A 26596-nucleotide genomic window follows, 5' to 3' on the forward strand; every position below is an offset into this window, starting at 1 on the left:
AGGAAAAGAATGTTTGGCTAATTTTAGAATTGCACGACCCACATTTCAATTGTAGTAAATATCAAATTGGCATCATTGTAATATAAGAGTAGATTGTTTTAATTAAGTGAACTAACTGACTTAGTGTAACTGTCTTACAAATGTACTCGAAAATTAATTGGGTAAGTAAGATTTTTGAATTAAAACTACTTCTAAGAGTCTTAACTGTTCTCAACTATTTTAGTAAAACTATGGCTTTTTCGATAAATCCAGTAATAAAGAAGAAATTATCATCGTCTAGTTATAATATATTTTTCAATAAATGAGTTAATTATTGTTAAATAAATAAATTAATATGTAAACATTATTTTTTATGGAGCTGCTCTTATGAACTGGATTTAATAATGGTAGGTTTGTAATACGTTTCACGACTTTTAAAGAATGTTCTAGGCTTCACTGTAGTATTGAAAACTTAAGTTATATTAAAATACTATTAGGTTTCTTTCGAGGATATTTTCAAGTTAGATCCCAATGACTAATCAGCTATAATATATTTATGGAGGTTCCTCCAATTTTCTCGTTTTCTGGTTATTATTAATACATAGCTTGATACTGGTTAGCAGTTAGACAATTTTTCTGTTTGCTGCAAACAATCTTGTATAATATCTGCATCGTAATCGTCATCTATCTTCATAAGACTTTTTGAATTCTAAAATAATTAGAAAAATATATATTTGAAAAAGCAGTATGAAACTATGAAACACGTTAGTTTCTATTAAGTATTTTGGAACTTATTCAGTGTCCTTCTAACTTGTGTTTCACATTGCTTACTTTTCTTAATGGTAGACTTTAAAAGTTTTACAATGTAGCAAACATCTTCAAACAATTACTCTTCCTTTGAATCCATAACGATGTAGGGCACATTCTCATTATTGCTACTCTTACTCCTAATATTGATCACTAATTGCAACAATAGAATATTAGACCTTATTTTATTCAATAATTGATTAATAAATCAGATTTTTTGACATTTTTCAGAATCGTCGCCCTTCCCCTCAATTTATTTTTAAATTTCCTCGCTGTAATAAAAATATTGTCCTGAATAATAGTCTTTTATTTAAACTATTATAGAGTCGCGGATTCACACATTGTTCGAGTACAATTCTTTTTGGAATAACAAATGTTCTTTTTATTGACTCTGCATGAAAACCCCAAAACATTATATTATAGGTTATACGTGAATGTACAATATGCATAATAAAACTGAATCATTGATTCCCCACTGACAATGTTTTTTAAGTTTTAAATAACGAAGTTTGCCGACGTTATATTTTTACATATTTCATTAACATGGCTTTACCAATCTAAATTTTTGTTAGACCCAAAAATTTAGTTTCCTCCGTTTCATATACAATAATTCTATCGATGATTATGGGCATATCATTATTAATTATTTTCAAAGTCTCCTTTTGTTTAGAAAATGACAAAATTTTGTTTGTTTTTAGTGAAAGGGGTTTGTACAGGGTTTTGAATTTTTATGGTGTAGGAAAATCCTTAAAGTGCCCATTAAACAACTTACATAGCTCATTAGCGTCAATGATTTATTGGGCACTTATGTTTATTTCCAAGGAGGATGATTTATTAGCTTTGCCACTTTATTTTTTTAAAATATTCCATACACATTTGCTTTTATTCTGTTGAATTTTTGATTTGAGAGTCAAAAAAAATATCTGATTATTTAGGATTTGTGCCTTATATTCCCTTCTTTTTTCAATATATTTTTTGTTTATTTTAGCATTATTTGGATTTTTTTACCAATAAAGATCTTTTATTTGCTTAGAAAGCCGCAATATCTTCTCATCAATCCATTTTTTTGGTATTTTTTTTTTAATTTTTTAAAAATTTTTTGGAAAAGCTGGTATGGCGAAGAATGTCATTCCAGTATTCTTTAGTTAGTAAGGAGGAGAAACATTTCGCATTTTCTGGTGAAAAAGATGTGAATATCCTCGCCTTTCTATCGCCATTCACACAATTCTTAATAACAAAAAGGGTCAATTCAATACATTCTTGATATGATAATCTACCATTGTAAATGTTGGTACTTAAATCTAAATCAAAGTTTATAAAAAAAGTTATCAATCACAGTTGCCGTAGTGTTGCAGTAAACTTTGTATGAGGAAAACACATCAGGTTCTGCTTGGGCTTACTATCCTGCATTAAATCAATATTAAAATCGCCTGTTTTGATGACATTCGTGGATAATCGAAACAATGTTGCTAACAATCTTTCTAGTTTTGCAAAGAAGATATCAGATTTTATATTTCATAAATGCAATAAAAAATATAGCATTCCATTTAAAAAAAATGTATATATATAATAAGTATATATATACATATAATAAGTATATGTAATAATAAGTATATGTAATAATAAGTATATGTATAAATGTATATATATAATGTATATATATATAAAGTTTTTAATTATTTGTTTCGAATTTTTATTTCCTTATTTATTACATTGCTTTTACAGCTTGTTTTTTCGTTTCAAGAAAAACATAGGTTTACATTTTTTTAAACAATTTCGTTAAGGCAGCTTTCCAAGCACGACACTGCATTTTTAAAAACATGTACTTTGTCAGATTAAACAACTTAAAATGGAACTTCCCTGTTGTTTGAATAACTTTCGCATCGCTAAAAAAATATATCATGGTTCTTTTTAATTAAAATAAAACCTTAATTACAAAATTATTCAAATTCCTAATATATTTTTTTTTCTCCAAAACTGTTCATTTTATCGATAATGAACAAGAGTGTCTTTTCTTTAGTTTAAGGTTCACGCTTTCCATATTTATTATTTCAGAGTCTTTATCATACAGGGTGCTAAAAATTTAAGCATTATAATGTACTACCTAGTCTGCACCTGGTAAAATAAGGTAAATGTATGGACTCCGTTTTAAGAGGTCCTTAGTATTGTCGATCACGTACAATTTTTATTAAATTATACGAAGTACTTCAAGTTATTCAAGAAAAACCGATTTCCAGTGGCGTGTTTAAGGGGCCGTATTCTCGTAGGGAGGGCCTATAGGAACTTTTTTTTATAGAAAAGTTCAAAAGTTCCATATAATTTTTTTTTGAATTTTTTATGGAATCCGAGAAATTTTCCACATTTTTCACATATACATATATATAGTGTCTAAAAATATAGTATTAAAAAAATTTACTACAAGAAAAAACAAAAAGAAGTTCTATTAATAGATCTACTCCTGCTCCTGCATTGTTAGTTAATGGAAAAGTTATTGTTGTAAATGTGATTTATAAAGATGATTGTTTAAAAAACGACCAGCCTAGTCTTGTTGTAGTTCTATCTACCATTTATAGACTATTACGGGAAAGAATGGCAGGACAAGTAGAACCTCCAAAGCATAGTACAGAAAGACTAGACTTCTTAAAGAAGGCACTAGACGTGCAGTTATAAGAAAAGTTCATTCTTTTTATTTAAAAAAAATACCAACATTAGACAAGATTTTAATGGAGCTTGGCAGACTCTATAGTATTGGTTTGGTAAGAAAAAACTCTTATGAATCACTTTAAAAGATATGGATTTTGCATGAGAAAAGCATAAACGCAAGTTAGTTCTATTGCAAAGCGATGAAATTGTTTGCTAAAAAAGAAAATTTCTAAGAACCATTAAGCAGTATCGCAGGGAGCAAAAGAAATTCTTTTATCTCGATAAAACCTAGCTTAGCGAAAGAAATATTGTTTAAAAAACATGACAAAATAAAAAGATAGCGCAAGTCCGCAAGTACTCATAGGTACATATACTGGAAGTAAAGAAGGTTTCGTAAAAGAGGGTTTGCTAAGCTTTGAGTCATGCCGGATAAGAGATTATAAGGAGGACATAAATGCAGATGTTTACGAGGATTATTTTGCAGAAACAATAAAATTTATTCCAGCTGACTCGGCAGTGGTCTTGGACAACGCTAGCTACCATTGCACAAAGAAGACCTCCATTACATCCTGAAAAAAAGATGAAATTATGGATTGGCTAACTGATAAGAATTTTGAGAATGGACCTAATATGATAAAAAAAGAGTTACTAGGGGGTGATGTCAGCTCTTCATCAGATGACGAAGATTATTGTTTTTTTATGATTTAATTATGTATTACTTAAATTTACTATTTATTTTGAAAATATTCAATAATTAGTTCAAAGTTATAATACTTGGTTTAATTTATATTATAGAACCTTGCCTGCACGCCTCTTTCGTACCATTTATAACGTTTATCGGATGGATCATAATAGAAAAAGCTCATAAGCCGTCTCAAAACCAGAAAAATCCGGATTTTACTACCTACCTGTTTGCCGTAAAAAGAATTACTTTCGCAACCCTGTACCCCTTTTGCATACAATAAGGTTTTATTACACTCTACATATTTTAAATAGACTATACCCAACGTTATATTCTGTAGATTTGTTTTTTGGACCAAAGACTTAAGGCAGCTTTTTCCTTGAAGACTCAAGGGCACAGAAGAAACCGAATAGAGCTCCTATGACATGTAAATAATACTTAGCCTTTTTAATTAGAATAAGATGGTAGGGTTACTTCACTTAATAAGATTTTAGTATCTATTCTAATGATAATGCTCACAAATACCTGTTAATACATAATAATTAAGTTACTCTTAAATCATTGAGTTTTGCCAGAGATAGCATATAAGGATAAAATAAAACTATTAATATTAAGACACATTTACAAATATAACTTTATTTTATTTTTAACAGAGTTAAATAATAAATAATTGAATGGAAACATAATAATTATAGTACATAACCTAAAATTAAATAATATCGTAGATAGTAAGAATAGGTCTGATCTGTGGACGATTTTGTGTATCTTAAAAAATAATAATTAGTTATGTCCCTCAAAGTACAGTTAACGCCATTGCTTACAAATAATAACCCTTCTCTATTCTTCTTCTTCTTCTTCCTCTTCTTCGTCCTCTTCTTCTTCTTCCTCCTCGACTTCTTCCTCTTCTTCCTCCTCCTCTGGCTCAGGTTCGAAAGTGGGTTCTTTCAGGTCTTCATCATCTTCAACGGCCTGTTTTTCCTCTTCACCATCGGGGGTTTCGGGGTCGCCGGCCTTCTTACCAGGGCGCTCTCCGAACCATTTGGGGAGCCTCGCTGTGGGAGTACAAGACAATGCGTAATGTAGTATTCGTAAGTTTAGAGCTAAAACGGGAGGTGATTTGAGGTGCTTATAAACATTTATGAAAATTGTTTTTACTAAATATTACTGTACTAAATTAATCTGACCTTTGTCGAGAAACAGCAAATTGTCATTTTTGTTATTTAGAGCATTCATAGCTCTGTAATAAATATATACGAAACATTTTTAAATACAGAGCACCAGATAAACAAATCACCTACCAATAGATCACGTACCATATTACGTAAAAAAAACTTAACCTTTTGGAATAATTTTCCCAAAATATAAAAGCATTCACATGTTGACAATCATGCAAGAAAACATACTAATTAACATACAGAGTAACTAGGTCACTTAGCTGAAAAAGTCACACAGGAGAAAGTTTTTTTAAACTAAAAAAAAAGGAGCATCAAAAGGAAATAAGCGAAAGTATAAAGAACATTTCATAAGGCAAAATCATAAATTTTCTGGAATAAATTATCCCAAGAATTTCTTTAAGTTAAGATTTTTTAAATTTCGGGTTTAAAGTTTAAAATTCTTATGTTGTTTGGCAAAGAAACTAAACTCTTTATGTTTGCCTAGAATTGGAATTTGAAAAATCATTTAGATTCCTTCAAATGGATTCCTGCTACAGAAAAAAAAAACCCAAAAGCAGTTTACTAGTAGAATAAATATCTCACATTAACAAATGATTAAACCGACACTTACAACTAAAATTTAGACTGATGTGCAAAAGTATAAAAAATATTTATTAGATAGCGAACTTTTACAATTACATCGGCACATTTTTATTACAGATAATGAGAATTGAACGCTGTATTTTACTTACTACTACTACTTTTACCAGTTTTTCTTGCCTTTACAATTCATTAAGGTGTCATAAGAATAAAAATAAAAGCTTTAAAATTCTAAGATGACATAGTTAAGGTAAGCCCAGTTTGGTTTGGTAGCCAACCAAAAACAAATTTATCATGCACAAAAGAAATTGCAAAATTGCTAGACTTACTTTTTTGTCTGGAATCGAACTGTCCAAACTTTTCTTTCCAGGTCTTTTCGTTCATGTCTTTCACAATTTCTTCATAACCCTTAAAAACAAAACGAAAAAAACCACATTAGACAGTCCCTCTTGCAAAAAACTATAGACATAACAGACGACACAATTTAAAAACAATTTATTTTATTCTCCTCACATTTTTTACAAAACCTTTTTTCGCGTTTTAACCAATGTTCGTTAAGTTGTTCTAATTTATGGCTCACCATGCCCTAATTTAAGATGTTTTAATTTTGGAAAATTATATGTAATGACTAAATACTTACACCTTCAAACAATTTCTTCTTATCACCATACGACCTTGTATCTACACGCCTCTCGTATTTTGAGGCTACTTGGATTTTAGGCTAAAAATATATATATTTTTTAAATTACGTAATAAAATAAAATAAAATACTTACGGGGTATTTACCGGTGAGGGCTTCAGGGTCCAAGCCCTTCTTCAAGGCCTTGTGTCTAAGCTGTTGCTTTTGTCTTTCTTTAAGTTCTTTAAGCTGCAATAAAATAATTTAATACTTTCAAAGTTTTTATAGTTTTCATAAACGTACATCATAATCTTGACGTTTCTGCCTCTCTTCCAAGTCATACTTTTCAGTTTCCAACTTGACGATACACTCCCACAGTTCGGTGGCTTTTTCTCTGAGCTTGTCCACACCTAAACCATCGATGTTCAAAGGTTTGATACGAATTGAAAGGGAGATTTTCTTTTCTTCTTCCAATTGTTCTTTGGTCTTGTTCCTTTCTACCTGAGCTGGGCTAAGGTTGGCATCCTGAAAGAAATGTTAGAGTTTTAATTATTTATTTAGCTATTTATTTCAAACAAGTAATTGCTTAATTATACGAAATTCAAATTAACAAATACAATAATGTGTACAATGATCAGGACCTTTAAATAGATGTCTTAAGATTTTTGAAAGACTATTAAAATAACTGTTGCAAAATGAGGAATAAAAAAATTTCTTAAAATTATGACACACATTTAGAATGGGACTTGGCAATAATACATTTGATCTAGCACGAGAACGAAAGTGGTATGATATTTAAAATCTAGCCACAACCAACTGACTGTCCGGTGAATCTTTAAAAGAACTTCATTAAATCTGAACCATATATATTATGAACAATATTACGCTTAGGATAAATGCCATCCTAAATAACAGATATTTTAAAAATATTTCTTGAACAGGTTCGATCTATTGTCTATGACAAATATAAACAGACATAGTTTAATTTTGATGTTACATATGAGTAATACAAAAGTTTAAATATGAAAGGCTGCTAAAAATGTGGACACAGTTTGTTACTACGAATACCAATGATCTAGATTACTACAAATCATTTGATCGATATGTGGAATATAAAAAATATTTATGATCAAATAGTATTCTTTTGTTAAGTCTTTTATACTTAAAAAGCTATTCAAGATAATAGTGGGTATTTGATTGGTTTTGATAAGTTTAAGTTTAATCTATTTAATATATATTATTTACTAACTTACGTTAGTCTGAAGGACTGCACAGTCAGCAACTGTATCAATTCTATGGTTCAATTTCTTTATTTAATTATAGTACTTTATTTAATATATCAGTGAAGTATTTGTGCAAAAAATAAAAGTAGCCATTTTTCTCTCGGTCCTAACCAATTAAATCATCAATTATGTATTGAATCGAATGATACCTACTTTTCCCATAGAACCTATATAAAAATAGAAATTGAATTATTATTTATTGTTGTACTTTACTATTCAATATATTAAGGTCGCAAACTACGACAAGTCCAAGATTTTTAGTAATAGGCTTAACGCCTCAATATTGCAATTAGATGTCAGATGAGAAAATTTTGGACCAATAACAATAATTAAAGAATTTTTATGCATGCCTGATTTTTAAGTAGAAAAGCTTAACAGAAATCTGGTGATATATATTTTGTGTTAATTAAGATCAAAAGATTCTTGACGCGGCATAAATTCATAAGTCATTCATAGCACCAGATTCGAACATAAAAAACGAGATAGATTTGTTAGCTCCGTAATAGAAACTATTAACTATTTTCAAATAGGTAACTTATACTATGTTATGAAACCCTGGAAGGGCATTATAGAGATTTGTAGAAAAATACCGCCTTTTTATTATGAAATTAAATTATGTTTAATGTTTATTTCGATATAAGTTAACCAATAATTTTAATAATATCTTGAAATAGTTATGGTATATAATCATGCATTGTAAATCCATCGAATATAAACGATCCAATATCACAACGAAAAATTCAAATTCACTCATTATTTGCCTTTACTCCTGAATCTCAGTTATTTTAAATAACTTCATTAGTGACTACAACTAGGTGTCGGGCACGTTAATTTTATCAGTTAATATATTATGTTAACTATTGTTTTATAAAAAAAAGTATTAAGACCGTTTAAAATGGCGCGTTTTAAAGTTCAGTAGTCGATCCACCTAGCACTAAGCAAAATTTGCTATTTGCGTTTCTAAATTATCTGCTTTCCATCACATCACGTTTCTTTATTTCATGATGGGTCCATCAATGATTGGCTGATGGCAATCACTGGTCCGTGGTATTTTCGTTTTGGTGGAATGGTGTGATGGAAATGTTGACGTTGACATTTTATAATTATTCTTTAATAATTTTTTATTTGACCAAAACAAACAAGATAATTAACTTTTAACTGCATTCATTCGATTTAAGATTTTTTTTAAAAAGTGCAAACTGCAAGGGCATAGGTGTAATATTTTTTTGCACCCGGGCACATTACGTAAAGTCCTATTAAAACATAGCAATAAAGAGGAAATCTAAGGAGAAATAATAAATTTGGAAATCAACTGAAAAGTCAAATCAAAACAGGAAAACAAAACACAACAATACAAATAAGCGTTTCTTTTTTCATCGGTTGATGTTCCATCAAAAATCAGCTGTTTTACGTCATCAGTCAAGCCGCTCTCAATTTGTCAACCATTTAATGGAATCCATAAAAAAATTCTGCTGAATTTAAAAACGCGCCCAAGCACTTTTTATGTCGATTTTTTATCGATATTTAATGCATGCCGCCTTTCTTAAGTTTTTCCAGAAACAAAGGCAATGACGAGCAACTCGCTCCATTATTATTTTTGATAAATGGTCATAAAAATAAACAGGAAAAACAGTCTTATTTGTATAACAAATGATACTACTTTAATAGGAAGTAAAGGAAGTAAACGCATTAACGTCTAACATGTTATTTTTTTGTTTCTTTAAAATAAATCATTTCTGATATATGTATATAGCTTTTGCTAAAGATCTTTATCGTGTGTATATTTTCGTAAAACACAAACAAAAAATTAAGTAGCAGTTAAATTCATTTATCAAATCAACTAGTAAAATGAAATGTACTACTACTATATGATAAGCTTTCGTATTAAATTTGAAAGTCTTATCTTTCTTCCATTTAATATAAGAAAATTTTTTTATTTACAATGATTTAAAAAATATGTAATCCTTAAAAATAAATTATGTTTTTGTTTGTTTAGGTTGTTCTCAATGAACTATATATAAGCGTTTAAAAAATATTATTAAACGCTTATATATAGTTCAAAATATATATAGTTATAAATATATAGTTAAAAATTAAAAAATATGTAATCCTTAAAAATAAATTATGTTTTTGTTTGTTTAGGTTGTTCTCAATGAACTATATATAAGCGTTTATGTTTTTTATGGATGGACTAAAGAATTACCCAAAAAAAATTAATAAACTTACGTTGGGGTCTCTCTTGGTAACAGTAAAGTTGGGTCCCTTCTTGTTGGCAGCGTTCATTGCCTGCAACATAGCTTGGCGTTTCTTTTCTGCTTCTTCCAAGCGCAACCTTTTTTCTTCAATGTCTTAAAAAATAAATACAATTTAGCTTAATTTATTCCATTTTACTTAACTATACGTACCTTTCTGTTTCTTTTCCTCAATTTCACGAATGCGGCGCTCTTCTTCTTGCTTCTTACGCTCGGCCATTTTCTTCTCTTCTTCAGCACGAGTGACTTTCCTCTTTGCTTGCTTTTCTTTTAGCCTTTAAAATAAAATAAAAATTAATAAGCCCATGCAACCCTATCGGTGAGACCGAATATTAAAACTAACTCAGTTTTATCGTGATGAACGTTACAGAAAAATTAATTTATTAAGAATTTAATAAGGAAAATCAACAATATATACTTAATATAAAATAAACTAACTCAATTAACTTTTATAAAAGGCAGTGGCGGCTGCTCATTAGGTTTGCAGGTTTGCGCAACCCCCAAAAAAAAAGACTTAAAAAAACAAAACATATTTTTATTTATATTATAGCATCTTTTGTAAATTGCAATCAAGTATTAATTTAAAACTTTACCAAAACACCCTTAAAAAAACAATCATTTTCTATACTACATTGCGTCGCATCGAGATCGCTAACGGACGGTCGTCGGTGTGCACACAAACTGCAAACCACTTGATTATATTACGGCGTATTGTAAAGTTGCCTACGTCGGAGGAGGCGGCTATATTGTTTCTCATAAGGTGCGTGTGGTTGCAAGAATAGTGCAAACCTTGTTTATTTTACCAACAAATTTAATAAAATCCGATCATTGATTCAGTTTATGGTGCGGTACGTTGTTGTGTTTTTATATGTTGAATTAATTTACTGTTTTGTAAACATAATTTATATAAATAAATTTTAATTTAAAGCTTGAGTGGTAAAAATGAATTCGGTGCAAAGTTTAATTGCAGAGCCGTTCTGTAGCCGATCATTAAATGATAAGGCTGAGATAAAAAGACTTGGCAGGCCTATTCCGCCTTTAAAAATAGAACAATCTGTGTCTAGCAAAAAAAGGACTTTTATGAGAACGTTTAACCCTGACTAGGGTTTCCAGACCGGGATCCCGGGGTCCCGAAATCCCGGGACATTTTAATTCCGAAAATTAATCCCGAAAATTCCGGGATTGCTGTATGTCCCGAAAATCCCGATTTTTTGTAACATATAGTTATGAATATTTACTGACAGTACCGCCAACAAGTGTCGAAGCTGAAAGAGCCTTTTCTTCGGCGGTCACATTTGCGACTAAACTTAGATCTCGTTTAAGTGATTTATCTTTAGATATCTTAGTGTTTTTAAGAGCATATTTTATTTTTTATAGACAAAACTAACTGTTTAATTTCAAAGTTATTTTGTATTTTTTTTTTTGAAGGATGTGTTTCTGTCTCAAGTTTGTTTTTAGACTTTTTAGTTAGGTAGTAGGTACCTAGGTATGTAATATGTAATACGTAATGTACAAATGTACTGAAAATGTTTTTAGTTCTGAATTTTTAAATAATTTGTTTTCAGTTAACTGCATTTTTATTTGCTCGGGATACTGTTATTACTGTTAAATATTTTATTTAAAATTTAATTAGGATCAGTCCCGGGATTTGGATTTTTATCCTGGGATTTCAAAACGGGATCCCGATCCCAAAAACTGGAATTTCTAATCCTGACTTGTACAATAAACATACGTGGCTTTGTGGGTGTCCAATAAAAAATGCTTTGTTTTGTTTTCCTTGTTTATTGTTTGGAGGCGAAGTTTTTTGGACAAAAGTAGGTTTTACTGATCTTAATCACTCAGGAGATCGCATTAAAAAACATTCATCATCGGCAACACATATGAAGAATTTCGAAACAATATTCACTTTTTGGTGTCAATGTAGCGGCCCAATTAAGAGGTGCATATCGTCGAAATATTGACCTGCATAACGAACAGGTAAAACAAAATCGATATAATTTAAACATATTGAGGACATCGACTACACTCGCGTTAAGAGGACATGATGAGTCTATGTCATCTTCTAATCCTGGGGTTTTCCGAGGCTTGATTGATTTTAGTGCTGAATTAGACAGTGCTCTAAAACAACATTTATAAAAAGCATCAGTATTTAAAGGTACATCGAAGACAATCCAAATCCAAAATGAGATTTTGCAAACAATGTTTAATGTATGTCAAGAAGAAATTTGTAAGGAAATAAAACAAGCAGATTTTTTGTCCATAATAGCCGATGAAACTAGTGACGTATCAAATATATTTCAAATGGCAATTGTCTTTCGGTACATCGTAAACGGTAAGCCAGTTGAACGTTTTTGGGATTTTTTGGTGCCTTGTGATCATGACGCCAAAACTTTATCTTCGATTATTCTGGCAGATCTTGACAAACATGTTAAAGATAACAAAACCAAACTCATTGCACAAACATACGTTAGTGCATCAGTTATGAGCGGGTCGTCTAACGGGGTGCAAGCAATAATTAAAAAATATCATGAACATGCTGCGTACGTGCATTGCTATGCACATCAACTTAATTTAATGTTAAATGCTGCTTCTGCAAACAAAAATGTTCGAATTTTCTTTGCCAATTTACAAGGAATTTGTTCATTTCTTTCCAATAGTCCTCAGAGATCGTTAGTACTGGACCAAATTGTAAAAAACAAATTGTATGTGAAAATTCTTCAAAGTAGAAATTTTGTTTTTTGGCTCAATCTATTTTATAAGATAATGCCTCATGTGGATATTTTATTTAGTAAATTTCAATCGAGGCAAATTGATGCTGCTCTTGCAAATACCTACATATTATCTTTTGAAAATAAATTAATGGAAATTAGAAATAATATCACGGACGCTATTGAGCCATCTCCATTGGAGCCATGCACGTCTAAACGACGTAGGCTGGATGACTCTACAGAACTTTGTCGAGAAGCAAAAGAAGTATGTGACGTTATTATTTGTCAAGGAAAGGATCGATTCAGTTTTTCCGGACACTTAGTCGCCGCTAGTCTTTTTTTTTCGGAGCAGTATAACCAATATAGTATTAATTTTCCTGAAATAAAATTTAAAGAAACAATAAAGTGTTACCCATTTTTTATAGAACAAAAGCTCCGAACAGAACTAAAAGTTCTGTTTCTACGAAACATCATGAGCCAAGAAAGCCTTCTGCTTTGGTAATGCTTTCCAAAGAAAGGGATTTTATCGAAAGCATTCCTGATTTCAATCAAAGAGTAATTAATAAATTTGCCGAGTCTAAAGAACGTCGGATGGATTTTCTTTTTAAATAATTTATACTTACGACATACGCTTTTTATCTATTTTTAGGGTATTATGTCATTAAAGTTTTTTTTTCTTTCGTTTGTGTTTTTTTTTAATTTAATTATTGCATTATATCAAAAGTTTGTGTTTTTTTGCTTATTTTGGCCGTTTAAAAGTGGGTATGACACCGAAAAATGTTTTCGCCTCCGCCAAAGCGCTAGCGATAATCTTTTTAGTCTTTCATTCGCGATCACCGACGGCCCCCTACAGTTGCAACCCCCAGATTTGTAAAGCACGAGCCGCCACTGATAAAAGGTAAAAAACACGAAATCAACAGCATCACAAATACATTTAATAAAATAACGAAGGTTACATGTTTCGCTCGACTAGAGCATCATCAGACCTAAACAATAATTAAAATTATGTAACCCGAAAAAAGGAGAATTCAACAAAAACTTACCATAACATACACAAAGCACCTAATATTTAAGTAAACAAATATTACAATAAAGTGGCACTATCTATGTACAAAGAACTCAACTAAACAATCAAATCCCTTATACATTTCAGAAATCTAACCATCATTTAAGAGTCTAGAACTACTTGAGGTTATTAAAAACTAGGTGGCCATCAAAATCAAACCTTTCATTAACACAGGACAGATCTGGGCTTTTAAAAGCTTTACTAATCTCCATTGTCTCCAACAAGTCTAGTTTTTTACTTTTGTTGCATTGATGCAGTATTTTTATATTTTGGCTGTCAGGAAAATCATGTTTGGAGTCGAGAAGGTGATTAGCAAAAGCTGATCTGGTCACTGTGATTTCGGTATTTTTAAATTTATTGTATTGGGCCTTGTGTTCACTAATCCTAGTAGAAATTTTCCTACCAGACTGGCCGACGTACACTGCAGGGTACTCTTTACACCTAATCTCATAAACTCCTGGAGAAGATAGCGGGGGTAGTTTATCTTTAGTTTTAATTAGATGTCTATTTAAGGTATTATTGGTTTTAAAAGCTGGAGTTATGCCAAAAGGAGAAAAAAAGCGGGATAATTGTGACGAAATTGGTCCAAAATAAGTAAACGACCTAAAAGTTTTGATATTGTTTGTTTGTTGTCTGATAAAATTAAATGATAATTTATACTTATTCACATACTGAAAATACATTTTATATATAGGTTTAAGAGGGAAAAAGTTACTGACTGCTAGTTGTTTAATGGTAAGGAATTCTTTTTTAAAAGCTTTACGAGAAAGTGGGATGTTAAAAAGTCTGTAAAATAAAGAATGGAAAGCAGCAAATTTATGTGAGGACGGTGATGTTGAATTATATTGTATAATATTATCTGTTGTTGCTTGTTTACGAAATATTTCAAAGGATATCTTATTTCTTTCCCTCTTAAGTAATAAATCTAAGAATGGTAAGGTGTTGTTCTGTTCCCGTTCGATTGTGAACTCAATTTTAGAGTGAAGAGAGTTGACATAATTATAGAAATTTGTAAGCTCTACCTCACTTCCATACCGTTTATAAAAGATGATGTTATTTTTAAAATTACTGCTCATTATTTTTGTTTCTAAGTTGCTAAGAAATATTTCACTAAGAAATGGCGATAAACAAGAGCCCATTGCTAGACCTTCTTTTTGTTTGAAAAAACGGTTGTTAAATTGGAAAAAGCAATTAATATCTCGAGATATTTAAGTCTAAAAAGTAACAGTAGCAAGTTCCAAGCGACCGACCCTAAATAAGATGCCTAGCCCTTCTTGTATGTTGTATAGATAGTTTTTTTTACTTGGTTATGGTATTTTTGTAGGTCAATATTTTCCTAAGGTGTCTTCTTTTTAAATTCCTCTTAAAGTTGGTATCTAATACAAAAGGATACATTCCTGTATTATAACTTTTTAAAACTTTCTTTGGATCTTTCAAAAGAAAAAAATGCTTTTTTTATTATTGTAAATATCTAATATTTTAGTTCACTTGGTGGTAGTACCACTTATTTATATTTTACGACATATATTTTAACAAACTTAAATATTATTAAAAAAATTCACTCTGTCTGTCCACATTTGATACATGTGTTAAGTAAGAATACTTATATTATTACCTTTTGAGTTCATCTTCTTCCTTGGCACGTTGTTTGCGCCATTCTGCGATGTACTCGCGAAGCTGCTCATCCAGATCCGACCTCTTTTGGTCTTGTTTTTTGATGAATTCTGGATCGCCCGATTGTTCTCTATTTAAATTAAACAAAATAACTCAATTATTTCATTTCAAAGCTATGCCAGATTCGTTAAAAAAAAGCCAAAAACATTTAGGAAGCCAAAAAAATCTGTTGTCTAGCGTTTAAATAAAACAATGCAGATTATCGATTCAGTGCCAAAAGAGCTCAATGCGTATTTTGGCTGATGACTAAAAATAATATGTAGTTGACAGAAGGTCGTAGGATTGAGCTTTTAAATAGCCTAGAGCAATGTAATGTTAGGTGCGAAACTTGTAGTTCGTTTTTTGTTTATAATTGGATCAAAGGTAGCTTAAGCTATTTTTACTGAGGGGTATACAGAAAAAAATCTGCGCAGGGTAAACTTAATACCAACATTTTTGGGTAAAATGCCGAAATTCGTTAATGGAATAAAGATTGCATCACTTGAAATTTCTTTTTAATTAAAAGCAACACGGTCACCCAAAAATGTCCTTAATTATTTATACAAAAGCTTTATTATTAATGGGTTGTCGTCTTATCAAAACCCATTTCTTTTAATTCAGAAAAAAAGCATTAAAAAAATTAAGAAATTCAAAGCATTTTTGTACAAGCGTAAAACACGACCAAATAGTAGATCCAAACTAAAAAAATCTTCTCAAAAATTCAAATCTTTTTCTTTCGAAAAAAAATTGGAACTTACTCGACTTTGGTGGTAGTAGTGGTGGTCCTACGGGTAACAACACGTCACAAGGGGTGGGGCCAAGGGGGTTCGCGAAAAAAAGGAGAAATCAAAATGAAAAACATGGTTTTATGTACAAAAATGGGCGTGAAACAGATACAGGATAAGTGTTTATGATTCGGGATTATTTTTATCATTTTATACGGAATGGCCTGTAAAACATTCTATAAAAAATGATAATTTTGTACAGGAATGTGTATGATACTAAACATAGAAAAATATTAGATCATAAAAACACTCAAAAAATTATTTAAACTATATAAATAGATATACAGGGTGAAACTTTATGCTATTGTGTAACCAGGTTAGATATAGTCAACATTAAAAATAAGTAAGAAAAATACTTATATACAATTTTAAAATTAACTATTATTGACTTTTAATTTAAGATTAATTATAATCCATGTAATATATTGTTAAAAAATACTGGATTATTTTGTTTTTGTGACTAAAAAACCAAGTTAATAATTAAATCGTTATAATTTACTAGCAAGATACTAGCAAAAAATACACCCTGTATAGGTGAGACAAATCAAACACAGTGAAAAATATACAAGACGTCATAAATAGATTTATAGAGCGCCCTGTATATAACTAATATAATATTGTTACCACAAAACAAATGTGTATGGGAGAAATCATAGTGGGGAGGCATGTAAAACACAAGACTTGATACACATACGGTTTGTTTACGGCAATTTATACAGGGTGGTGCGGATTTACGCTCTGTACAAGGAAACTTACGTTTTTCTGCAAATAAAATATTTAACTGTCAGCTAATGAAATATTAATTCTTCTTAACAACTTTTTGGAGAATTTGGAGAAGGTAATTAATTATATTACCTTCTAAGTCACCTGTAAGGTTTTTATTGCCAATTGGTTTTCCAATTAAATTATTATTGTATATTATAATAAATATACTAAGAAATATAAATTTGATTGTAACTTACGTCTCGACGACTTCCTCTTCCTCCTCTTCTTCACTGTAATAAGAAAGTTATTTATTTCTTTACTTTTATTTTCTTTTAATTTAACACTACTTACGAGTAGACTTCTTCTTCGTCGGACATGATTACAAGGGCTTAAAATACTGAAAAGATTAAAAATTTATCAAAATAAATATTAAATTTACTTATTACAAACATAAAATTACTAAAATTAAAAAAAAACTAGATCCAAAGAATCGTATTATTTATTTCCCTATATATCAGAATATAGTAGGGGTTGGGTTGGATTGGGTTACACCAAGGGTTGAGTTACAACAAGTTACACCAAGGTAATCTAGATTTAAGAAAACACTTTCAGAGCAAAGTTCAAATAAAATTAATACAAAATAAGATAATTCTATTTAATTTTGTAGTTTAAATCGAAATGAAGTAAAATGGTTTTAGCTAAAGCATATTTTCGGTAAACGAGAATTAATTCGAAAAGCTGAAATCTAAGCCGGACTGTATTTGGCAGCAGCATCAACTTTCAGGTTGTATTTTTAGATTTTGGGACGGCTTATACCTACGTGCTGTTGTGTTCGCTAAAAATAACCTGACAAAGTAAATTATAGGAGCTCTGAACGTGATTTAAATGAAATAATTTTTGAGATACGTCACCCAAAATATTGACATTACGAAAATCGCATTTAAGAAAAATATTTTATAATAGTTCAAATTTATGCTAGTTAAAAAGATGTGTCTTGGTTTTTAGGATAATATTTTTGTTTCACTTATAGTTTGTCAAATATATTGTTTTGCCATATTTTTATTAATAATAAAATTGAGAGTTGATTTATTTGGTATTGTTAATATTTGATTTTTGGACGGGTAAAGATTTTTTGTCAATTAAGAATAGCACTGCACCAAAAAAAAATCTAGGAAAATGTATATTTGACTTATTTGCTAAATATTATAAATTGCTAAAAGTTATTTTATTCCTTCCAAGTAATTAATAAAATATATTTTCAACTACTTAATTTATCCAACTATTGCAGCTGCTATATGCGTAACCAGCTTATCTCTCTAGACTTGTAGTTCAGGTTTCAGATAGTTTCTTACAAGTATAAGATTAATATATATACAAATAGTGATTATTAAAGGCTTTGAAAGACCTTAATAACTGTATTTCCTTCCACTAAAATGCACAATCGTAGGGACTAGAAGTTTAAAGTTAATTATTTGAATTCGTAAAACTTATAAAAACCATCTATATAAAAGATACTTTCTCTTTTGCATTTCTTATGTAGGCTTTGACATTATATACCAACCTATATGCAATGTGATATGCAGAACAATGCAAGTTTAATAATAGATCCCTGACATATTATTTCAAAAAGTATTTCGAAAACTCCTCAGTTAATACTTATACTTATTACCTGAATAACTAATATCTAATGTATCAATATCATACCCCAAGTTCCTTAAGGCTCTGCTATGGCCTTAAGGTCCAAAGGGAATTCCCAAAGGGTTAAAAATGTATCAGGATAATAGGAGCCAGCGAGGGTGAACTTTCCTATCGCGCAACCCTATTCGATTTTATAGAGCGTATTGTAATTTATCGCAATAACAAATCTTTTTGAATTTTACCTCCGTATTCCGTGTAGTCGATAAAATAAATTATATCCAGGAGACCTTAGAAATGAAATCAATTTAAACTTTTTGATTTATAAAGTAGCGCTTCCTATTGTTGGGAAGTGAGTGAGTTATTATTTCCATGTAAACATGTCAAGGATGTAAATGTTTTGAGATGTGCCTCTTGCGTTATTAAATTATGCAAATAAAAATTGCTTTACAGATCGGTTTTCCTGAAGTTTTCAACCCTTGTTATAGAGGGGCAGAATTATCACTTAACCCTATAGCAGGAAATCAGGAATAATACGAGGTTAGGCTTTTGTAAATAATGAATTTAAAACGAAGGGTTATTCGGTTTGGTTATGAATATGAATTCCTACCCTTTTGTCTTAAAAATAAAATTTTTATCAGTTTATATAGGTATCGTGATAAAGTCAATGCCTTACTATTTTTATAAGCAACATAAATCAAACCAAATATATGTAGAGGAAACAATTAATAGTATACCAGGGCGCTTTCAGTTTTTCATCTTTACTATACAAGTTGGAAAACAAAAAACAGGGATATTCTTAATTTTTTTCTAATATTATAGCTCTTTTATGATTGTGATGTCAGGTACTTTTTATTTATTTTAAAAAATTAAATAAAAAATCTTAATAAGAAATTCCTGTATTTGAAATTCTTGTAAGATTTACTTCCACTTTGAAGTGATAATAGCTATAAACGGAACGCGCTTTGATAAACTATTATTAATTTTTCTGGCATTTACACATAACTTGCACATAACATATTATACTTTGGGAAATTTTTAAATAATTTTTATGGTAAAATTAAAAATGGATTAATATTATAAAAAGTTAAATTATGATCACATTTATAGGAAAATAAATGTATCTGAAATTCTTCAAAAATTTAAGATAATATATATTTTACCAATACAATTATTTTTTATCTACCTGCTAGAGGTTACATAAAAGATTTTAATATTTGTTATTTCTATAGTATTTTTTATATTGTTATATTAATTGGAGATCCACTCATTATTATATCCTAATACAAAAAAACTCTCTTTTATGTAACTTTTATTGAATTTCTATTAAAATATCCAAAATGTTAGTAAACCGTTTTATCCATGTTAAATCCATTTCGTCCATTTCCACCCGATTACCACCCCTTAAAAATTGCATCTACCATTAAAGCTTTCTGTCACCCTACTCCTCTAGGACCCCTCAACTACCCTTATTTGCCCTTAAAGGACATCCTAAGGGCGCTAAATACACCTCTATATTCAACTTTTTATATTGTCCTGTTCCATTTCCTCTGAGTTCCTCCATATTTGGGGTGCCGAACAGATAATAAAGGAAAATTCAGCTCTAAAGTATTGGGAGGAGAACCTTTCATTATTTCTGCATTCCTAGCCAGTGTAGCTAGAAGTCAGCTCTTAGCATAGAACGCTTTAACTTAGCAATATAGGTACAACATCAGGTTCAGCTCATAGCTGAACTTAGGTCATTCTAATAAGGAAAAACCTTAACATAGGGTACATTTTACAGCATTATTTTAGAGACTGTTAAGGAAAATCTTCCCTTATATTTCTGCTAGCCTGCCACTCCTGTTTTCGAGATTTTGCCCTACCTGGTTTTACCTTTAGCCAAAGCTATTCCCTTCAATAAAAATTCAAAAAAATATTAGCCTTACTCGCTCATAATGCATGATATAATTAAATGAGATGACACATGAAATACCTGGAAATATAAGAGCAACCTCCTCCTTTAACTTTTGCTCTCCCAATGGTTAATATTTTTTAGGAGCAGCCTGGACATTTCCAGAGGGATTTCTGGATATTGCGAGTAGTGAAGAGCGCAGTAGTAAACCTGTATAGCTTTCTGATTTCTTGTCAATGTATATTTTTTCAGGGCAGCCTCAAAGTCTTTGGAGGAAAAGAGTTTATTTTAGAGCAAAATAGAGGCAACTAAATTTCCCAGCCATCCTATTTCTGCTAGCCTGTTAGGCAATATTTTTAGAGAGCTGTCTGGAATTTCTAGACGTATACTTGAGGTTTAGTTTTCTGCTCTCGTGGATCTAACTATATAGAGAAAAATCTTTATGTTTGAGGGGATTAAAGCAATATAGAGCGAAGCTTAATTTTTTCTATCATCCCAAAATCATTCTGCTGTCCTGGTGACAAATATTTTTCAAGAGGGGCTTGGAATCTTCACAAGCATTCCTGGAGGTTATAGTAGTGCTTTAAAAAGTCCCTAATGTTTTATGTTTCCTTATCTATTTCAATGTTTGTAGGGCAGCATCAAAGTATTAGGAAGGATTTAGATAGAATACTTTACACGTGAAAGAAACGTGAAGCAACAAAATATTAATTTTGGAAATTTCGAATGGTGGGAAGGCTTTTACTTTTTGAAATATTTTTGTCCAAAGAAACTAACTTCAGTATTTTAAATGTTAAAATATTCTTTAGCAAATTCTACATAAGAAAACGTAAAAAGCGGAAGCAGTGTATTATATTATTTCTATGTTATCCTGATAAGAATTAGGTCTTTTTGTTTTCAGGATAGCTTCTATTCTGGAATTAGTTATTGCACAGACACGGAAGGAATAAGGAAGCCAAATCCCTTTACTCTTATCATCGCCTGACACCGAAAGAAATATTTTGGAATTTCTTAGAAATTTAAATGCAGGATATTGCTGCAAAAAAAACTGGAGATAGCTGACACCAACATATAGTTAAGTCTAACTCACTGTAGCAATTTGTCCTTTAGGTCAGCTACATACGCCCTCCTAGGTAGCTGAAAGGCAGCCTTATATAACAGGAATGCAGCAGGGATGAATGGCTTGTTAGCTATAGCTATTAAAATCAATATAAAATAGGGAAAAATTCACAATGCTTATAAAATTGTATAAAATATTACACAACATAACGTATTTTTTTTCTATTCTAAGAAATAATGAAGGAACTTTATTTTGTGTTCTTCGAGTATTACTAATTCTTTAAGTTCGAAATTTGGTAATTTAATAGTAAATGTAGATTCATATATACTATTTTATTAAGTCAATATATACATTTAAAACTTTATTTTTCAATTTTATGTTAGTTTTTATTATTGCAAATCCAAAAAAATAATGAAATAAAAACAAAAAATAAAATTTTTTACAAACAAAACCTTTCTCTCTGATCAGGATTGCAGAAATCTGAAAATAAAACTAAAATAAAAATGGCTAAAAATTATCGATTCCTGAAATATGGCCCCCAAAGAAAAGTATGTCTAGTTTAGCAGGAGGACATAACATTTAAAAAGAGGGGCGAACTTGTAATGTCGATAGGGTGAAAAAGAGAAGGACCATATAAACCGGAACATTCTGGGTTATCGCTTTGCGGAAAATTTACGAAAACATTGGCCATCAGGGAAGCAGAATTTTAGGGATGTCTTGAGGGTAGTTTTCTTATGTATAGAAGGCTCTGCAGCGTATATTAAAATTTGTTTTCTTATCATTAAAAAGGCCATACAGGAACTATTTAGTACAATGTTATTTTTGATTATGTTATGTGTATTTAGTTAGGTTCTTTTTAATCACATTAATGTTGAAATCTTACCCTTTTTTAGTACAAATTCAATAGTAATCATATATTATTTTTATAAATAGAACTTCTTTTATGAAGATTTATATATTACGTTTTAATACATAATAACCAGCTTCTACTAAGATGAAGTAAATGATAGGTTTAAACAAGTAAAGATTAATTATTGTTCTTGAAATTGCTATTTAAAAGTAAAGTTATGTTGGTAAAGTTAAAGCTAACTCCTTATACAATTATAAAATTTTCATCTATTAGAAGCTACTAAATTTGATATATTAGTAAAGTTTTATACAAATGACTGAATTATGCTATTACTCTATTAAATATTATAGGTCAGTCAGTACAGTAAATTAAGCAATAACGAATTTTAGAAAACCTTAATGGGTTGTTTACAAAATGTTTCTCAATATAAAATGCAAGAATTTCATGTTAGTTAGTGTACCAGATATATACGTTAGGTAATAGAGATATAGATGTTTATATGTAGGAATATATATAAGATTAGAAACAGATAGAAAGAGATTTTAAAAGCGAGCTGAGGGAAAGAGCTTCCTAACGTTATATTTAAACCCGTAAAAATCGCATGTTAAACATTCTGCCTCTTTTGTCTCTAATGATTATAAATTTAAATAAAAATGATGTGTTTAATAACTTTGTATTTATAAATGTTATATAAATTATAATCAATAATCTCTATAAGGAGTGGCAGAGTACCACATAAAGTAGAAATTTGAAGATATTTTAATGGATGTCTTCATCTCAGAAAAAAAGTATTAATGCCTAACAGGCTATGACAATTCAATAGATATTTCAAAGGGCATAGTTTTCAACTCAGTCAATTGGCAAAAAACTAATTTGTCTTTGCTTTTACTTCATAGTTTTTAAAAATTAAATAGGTCACTAACTCTTTGAGAGTAAGTTGTTTTGACTGGGGCACTAGAGTGCTTTTGGAAAGTAAAATGATGTATTCATTATTTGCGAAAAATGGCTTTGAATAAATTATAATTAAATTTGGTTAAATGACATAAATAGGCATTAATAAAAATTAATAAACCTTTTGTAATTATGTTATTAAGCGTTTTCGCTAATTAAATATTTCAATCTTTTTTTAAGATTATTCAATAAATTAGTTTTTAATATAAGTTTTAAGTATTTAAAGTGTAAAGTTTTCTAGGAAATGATACAAAACACCGGTCACACCTATCAACATGAATTATATATGATATTTTTCATACCAAGTGCATGGAAAATCGGAATCGTCTAAGGGGTCTTAGTATATAAACGTTAATAAAAATGGTCCATTTTCTTCTAACAAAATTAAAATAGCTTAAACCAACCAGCTGATTTATATTCAACTGAGTATGAATTTACCACTTGCGCATCTCTTAATTTGAGTTAATAAAAATTAAGGTATACTGAAGTAGTCGATTTTGAACCTCAGGAGGTAATTCTCATATGTTTCAGGTTTGTTAAGAAACATGGCAATTTTAAAACATTTTTTTTTAAGTTCATTTATTCAAAATATTCTGCATATAATGTACAAAAGTACCAAATTATTTACCATGTAAATACTCATACTGCTTGATAGAACATTCAATTTGATCAGATATTTAAGATCTAAAACATATTATACAAATATTGAAACTTGATGCACTTATCTGTATGTCAATGTTTCGCAGTATTCTTTGAAAGTTTTAGAATATTTCATTTTATTTGGTTATTTTTTGCCGTTATATGCAGTAGTAAAGTGACAAATTTCGAAACTCATCTGAGATGCTGACAAAGGCTAAAAATATGTTTTAGAAACTTGCGCCCCATGCGTGTTTTTTTGGATCCAAAAAATATTTTTTTTAATTTTTAATTTTAAAACAAATCCGTATTTGATGAAACTTGATGCACTTATCTGTATGTCAATGTTTCCCAGTATTCTTTGAAAGTTTTAGAATATTTCATTTTATTTGGTTATTTTTTGCCGTTATATGCAGTAGTAAAGTGACAAATTTCGAAACTCATCTGAGATGCTGACAAAGGCTAAAAATATGTTTTAGAAACTTGCGCCCCATGCGTGTTTTTTTGGATCCAAAAAATATTTTTTTTAATTTTTAATTTTAAAACAAATCCGTATTTTATTATCAAATAATTTATAATATATTTAAGTAAAATAAAAGACCTTGATTACCAAAAAAATATATCTCATAAAATTGATTATAAATATCCAGGTAATATACAATATTCGCTAAAAAACAGAAACTTTTATTAAATCCGAAAATTTTTATCTAAGCTTCTAGACTATCTCTCCAGGCTACTCAAATAAAACTTCAAGAATAAATATATACAAGTATATGCAAATAAAATGTAAAAAAATCATGTTGTTAAAAAAATATATATAATACCAAATTAAAACCCAAAAAGCCTATAAATAATAATAATCAGGTATTGTAAAAAATATCTAATAACAATGTATATAACATTAAATATTAAATATATTTTTTTCTGTGTAGATAAGCGTTTTTAAGAAATAACCAGGCTTGTACTTTCCCTTACCAAAACCCTCTTTAAGTAATAGAAAAGCTATGAAAAAAATTGAATATCTTTCCTAAACCAGCCACCATATTTTTAGTTTTGTAAATAAATATTACATTTTGAGCCCCGTATGACTATAATCAACTTCGGAATAAGGTACAATTTTGAGTACATCACAATATTTTAATTATTAATTAATATTCACATTAATAATTTCGGGTGAGGAAATTAGCTGTTATCGTTATGTAGCTCGGTATCGTTTTGTATGTGGGACACAAATACAAAATCTTCTATATTTACGCAAAAAACTGAATTTTGAAAAAAAATCAGTTACATCATTTATTAGAACTAGCCTTATTAATATATTAATAAGTAATTAATAAGAATTTATTTTATTGAATAAAAAAAAAATAATTTTAAGATTTTACTTTAATCAAAGTAAATCGTTAAAACAAATAAATCAGATAGTTTCAAGATTCAACTATTTTTTTAAATATTTTTAGAATGCCTCAAACTTATAATTATTTCGTCCTATTATATATTTTCTCTAATTACATTCTATAAATAAAACAATGAATTTTATGGTATAGTTTAAAACATGTACAAATTTGATAAGAAAAGTCAATTTAAAGTAATATCTCTCTTCATATATATTTATTACAAAAGTGGAAATATAAGAACTTACATCAAATTGACAAATTCATAAATTTGAACGTCCCAGCCATACCCTTCCGATAAACTAGAAAGATAAGCCAGCTAAGAAAATTTTTTTTTTTCGAAATTTAAATTTAGAATTATGTAAACTATTTTTATGAGTAAGCCTGCGCTGTTAATATTAGTGACCTCGATTAGTAAGAGACTATATAGTATGATGTCATATTTAGCACTATTTTAAAGAAAAATAGCTCTGTTTATTCGAACTGCTCTTTGTACAAAAATGTCGGTCTACATATTTATAAATAGATATAATGATTTGTGTAAAGCAATTCAGAATTCAACTTAACGACTTATTTGATTCTTGATATATATGTATGTGCTTTATCGGTGACTATTGTTTCTTTGATTTAATTTAGTAAAAAGACCTTTTAGAAACAAATTTAGAATAAATAAGGCTTTGTACGAGAGCTCTCCAAACTACTTTTAATTTTTAAATAGCTTGTGCACTTTTTTCTATTTGTTGTATGTGTTAGAATGCTAAAAATATATTCTTAAACAACGCTTACATTAAAACCAAATCAAGCAATTGATTTTCATCAATCTTTATACAAATTTTAAATTTAAAATTTAAATAGCATGCTCCACATATTATTCATATTTGGAACAAGATTATCGAAAAGGTATAAAAGAATTATTAACACTCTAAAAATCCTTATAGAATTCGGAGCCTAATAAGACACTTATATATGATATCATGAAATGAACTAAATTTTTATTTTAGATCTCGCAATAAAACCTTCATCTAAAAATTACCAGGTTAACCACTTGTTTTACTATATACACAAAAGGGTATCACACCTTGAGACGGGGACACTATATATTATACACAAAAAGTCAACTTACAAAGAACTAGGGTGTAAAAGAGTGGCGTATCCAGGAGCACCACTTAACTCGGGGAGCCCGCAGTGACTGCCCAGAACTTTTCCAAAAAGTCTTAAGAAAAGTTCTTAATGCGCGCGCTGC

At 29.6% G+C, this 26596-nt stretch overlaps 1 protein-coding gene and 1 long non-coding RNA gene across 4 annotated transcripts; one reads left to right on the forward strand and one right to left on the reverse strand.

The window, feature by feature from the left end:
- LOC126734411 (uncharacterized) lies at positions 1–21889 on the forward strand. Its single transcript, XR_007660040.1, has 2 exons — positions 1–161; positions 21367–21889. It is a non-coding gene; the product is annotated as an uncharacterized LOC126734411 (long non-coding RNA).
- Positions 4722–26596, reverse strand: LOC126734401 (troponin T, skeletal muscle-like). 3 transcript variants are annotated; one of them, XM_050438023.1, is made up of 13 exons: positions 26477–26596; positions 17288–17333; positions 17194–17226; positions 16205–16231; positions 15409–15537; positions 10173–10294; positions 9994–10115; positions 6788–7009; positions 6641–6733; positions 6506–6586; positions 6195–6273; positions 4933–5163; positions 4722–4876 (listed from the first exon to the last, which is right to left on the reverse strand). In XM_050438023.1, exons 2-12 carry the CDS (start codon positions 17311–17313, stop codon positions 4949–4951), a joined length of 1149 nt encoding a protein of 382 aa, XP_050293980.1. In that variant the 5' UTR covers positions 17314–17333; positions 26477–26596; the 3' UTR covers positions 4722–4876; positions 4933–4948. The 3 variants fall into 3 exon arrangements, with proteins under 3 accessions (XP_050293980.1, XP_050293979.1, XP_050293981.1); XM_050438022.1 differs by having other exon boundaries at positions 4722–5163; XM_050438024.1 differs by lacking the exon at positions 16205–16231 and having other exon boundaries at positions 4722–5163.

This window comes from Anthonomus grandis, chromosome 3 (assembly GCF_022605725.1).
Source record: "Anthonomus grandis grandis chromosome 3, icAntGran1.3, whole genome shotgun sequence".
In the NCBI taxonomy this organism is placed as follows: Eukaryota; Metazoa; Arthropoda; class Insecta; order Coleoptera; family Curculionidae; genus Anthonomus; species Anthonomus grandis.

Excerpts from the sequence above, each read along its gene's own strand:
- LOC126734401 (XM_050438023.1), bottom strand. The coding sequence starts at position 17,313 with ATGTCCGACGAAGAAGAAGTCTACTC. Across the intron at positions 16,232-17,193 it reads GAAGAGGAAGTCGTCGAGAC|GACCACCACTACTACCACCA; the intron begins GTAAGTTACAAT and ends TGTTACCCGTAG. Across the intron at positions 6,274-6,505 it reads AGAAGAAATTGTTTGAAGGT|GGTTATGAAGAAATTGTGAA; the intron begins GTAAGTATTTAG and ends TTTGTTTTTAAG.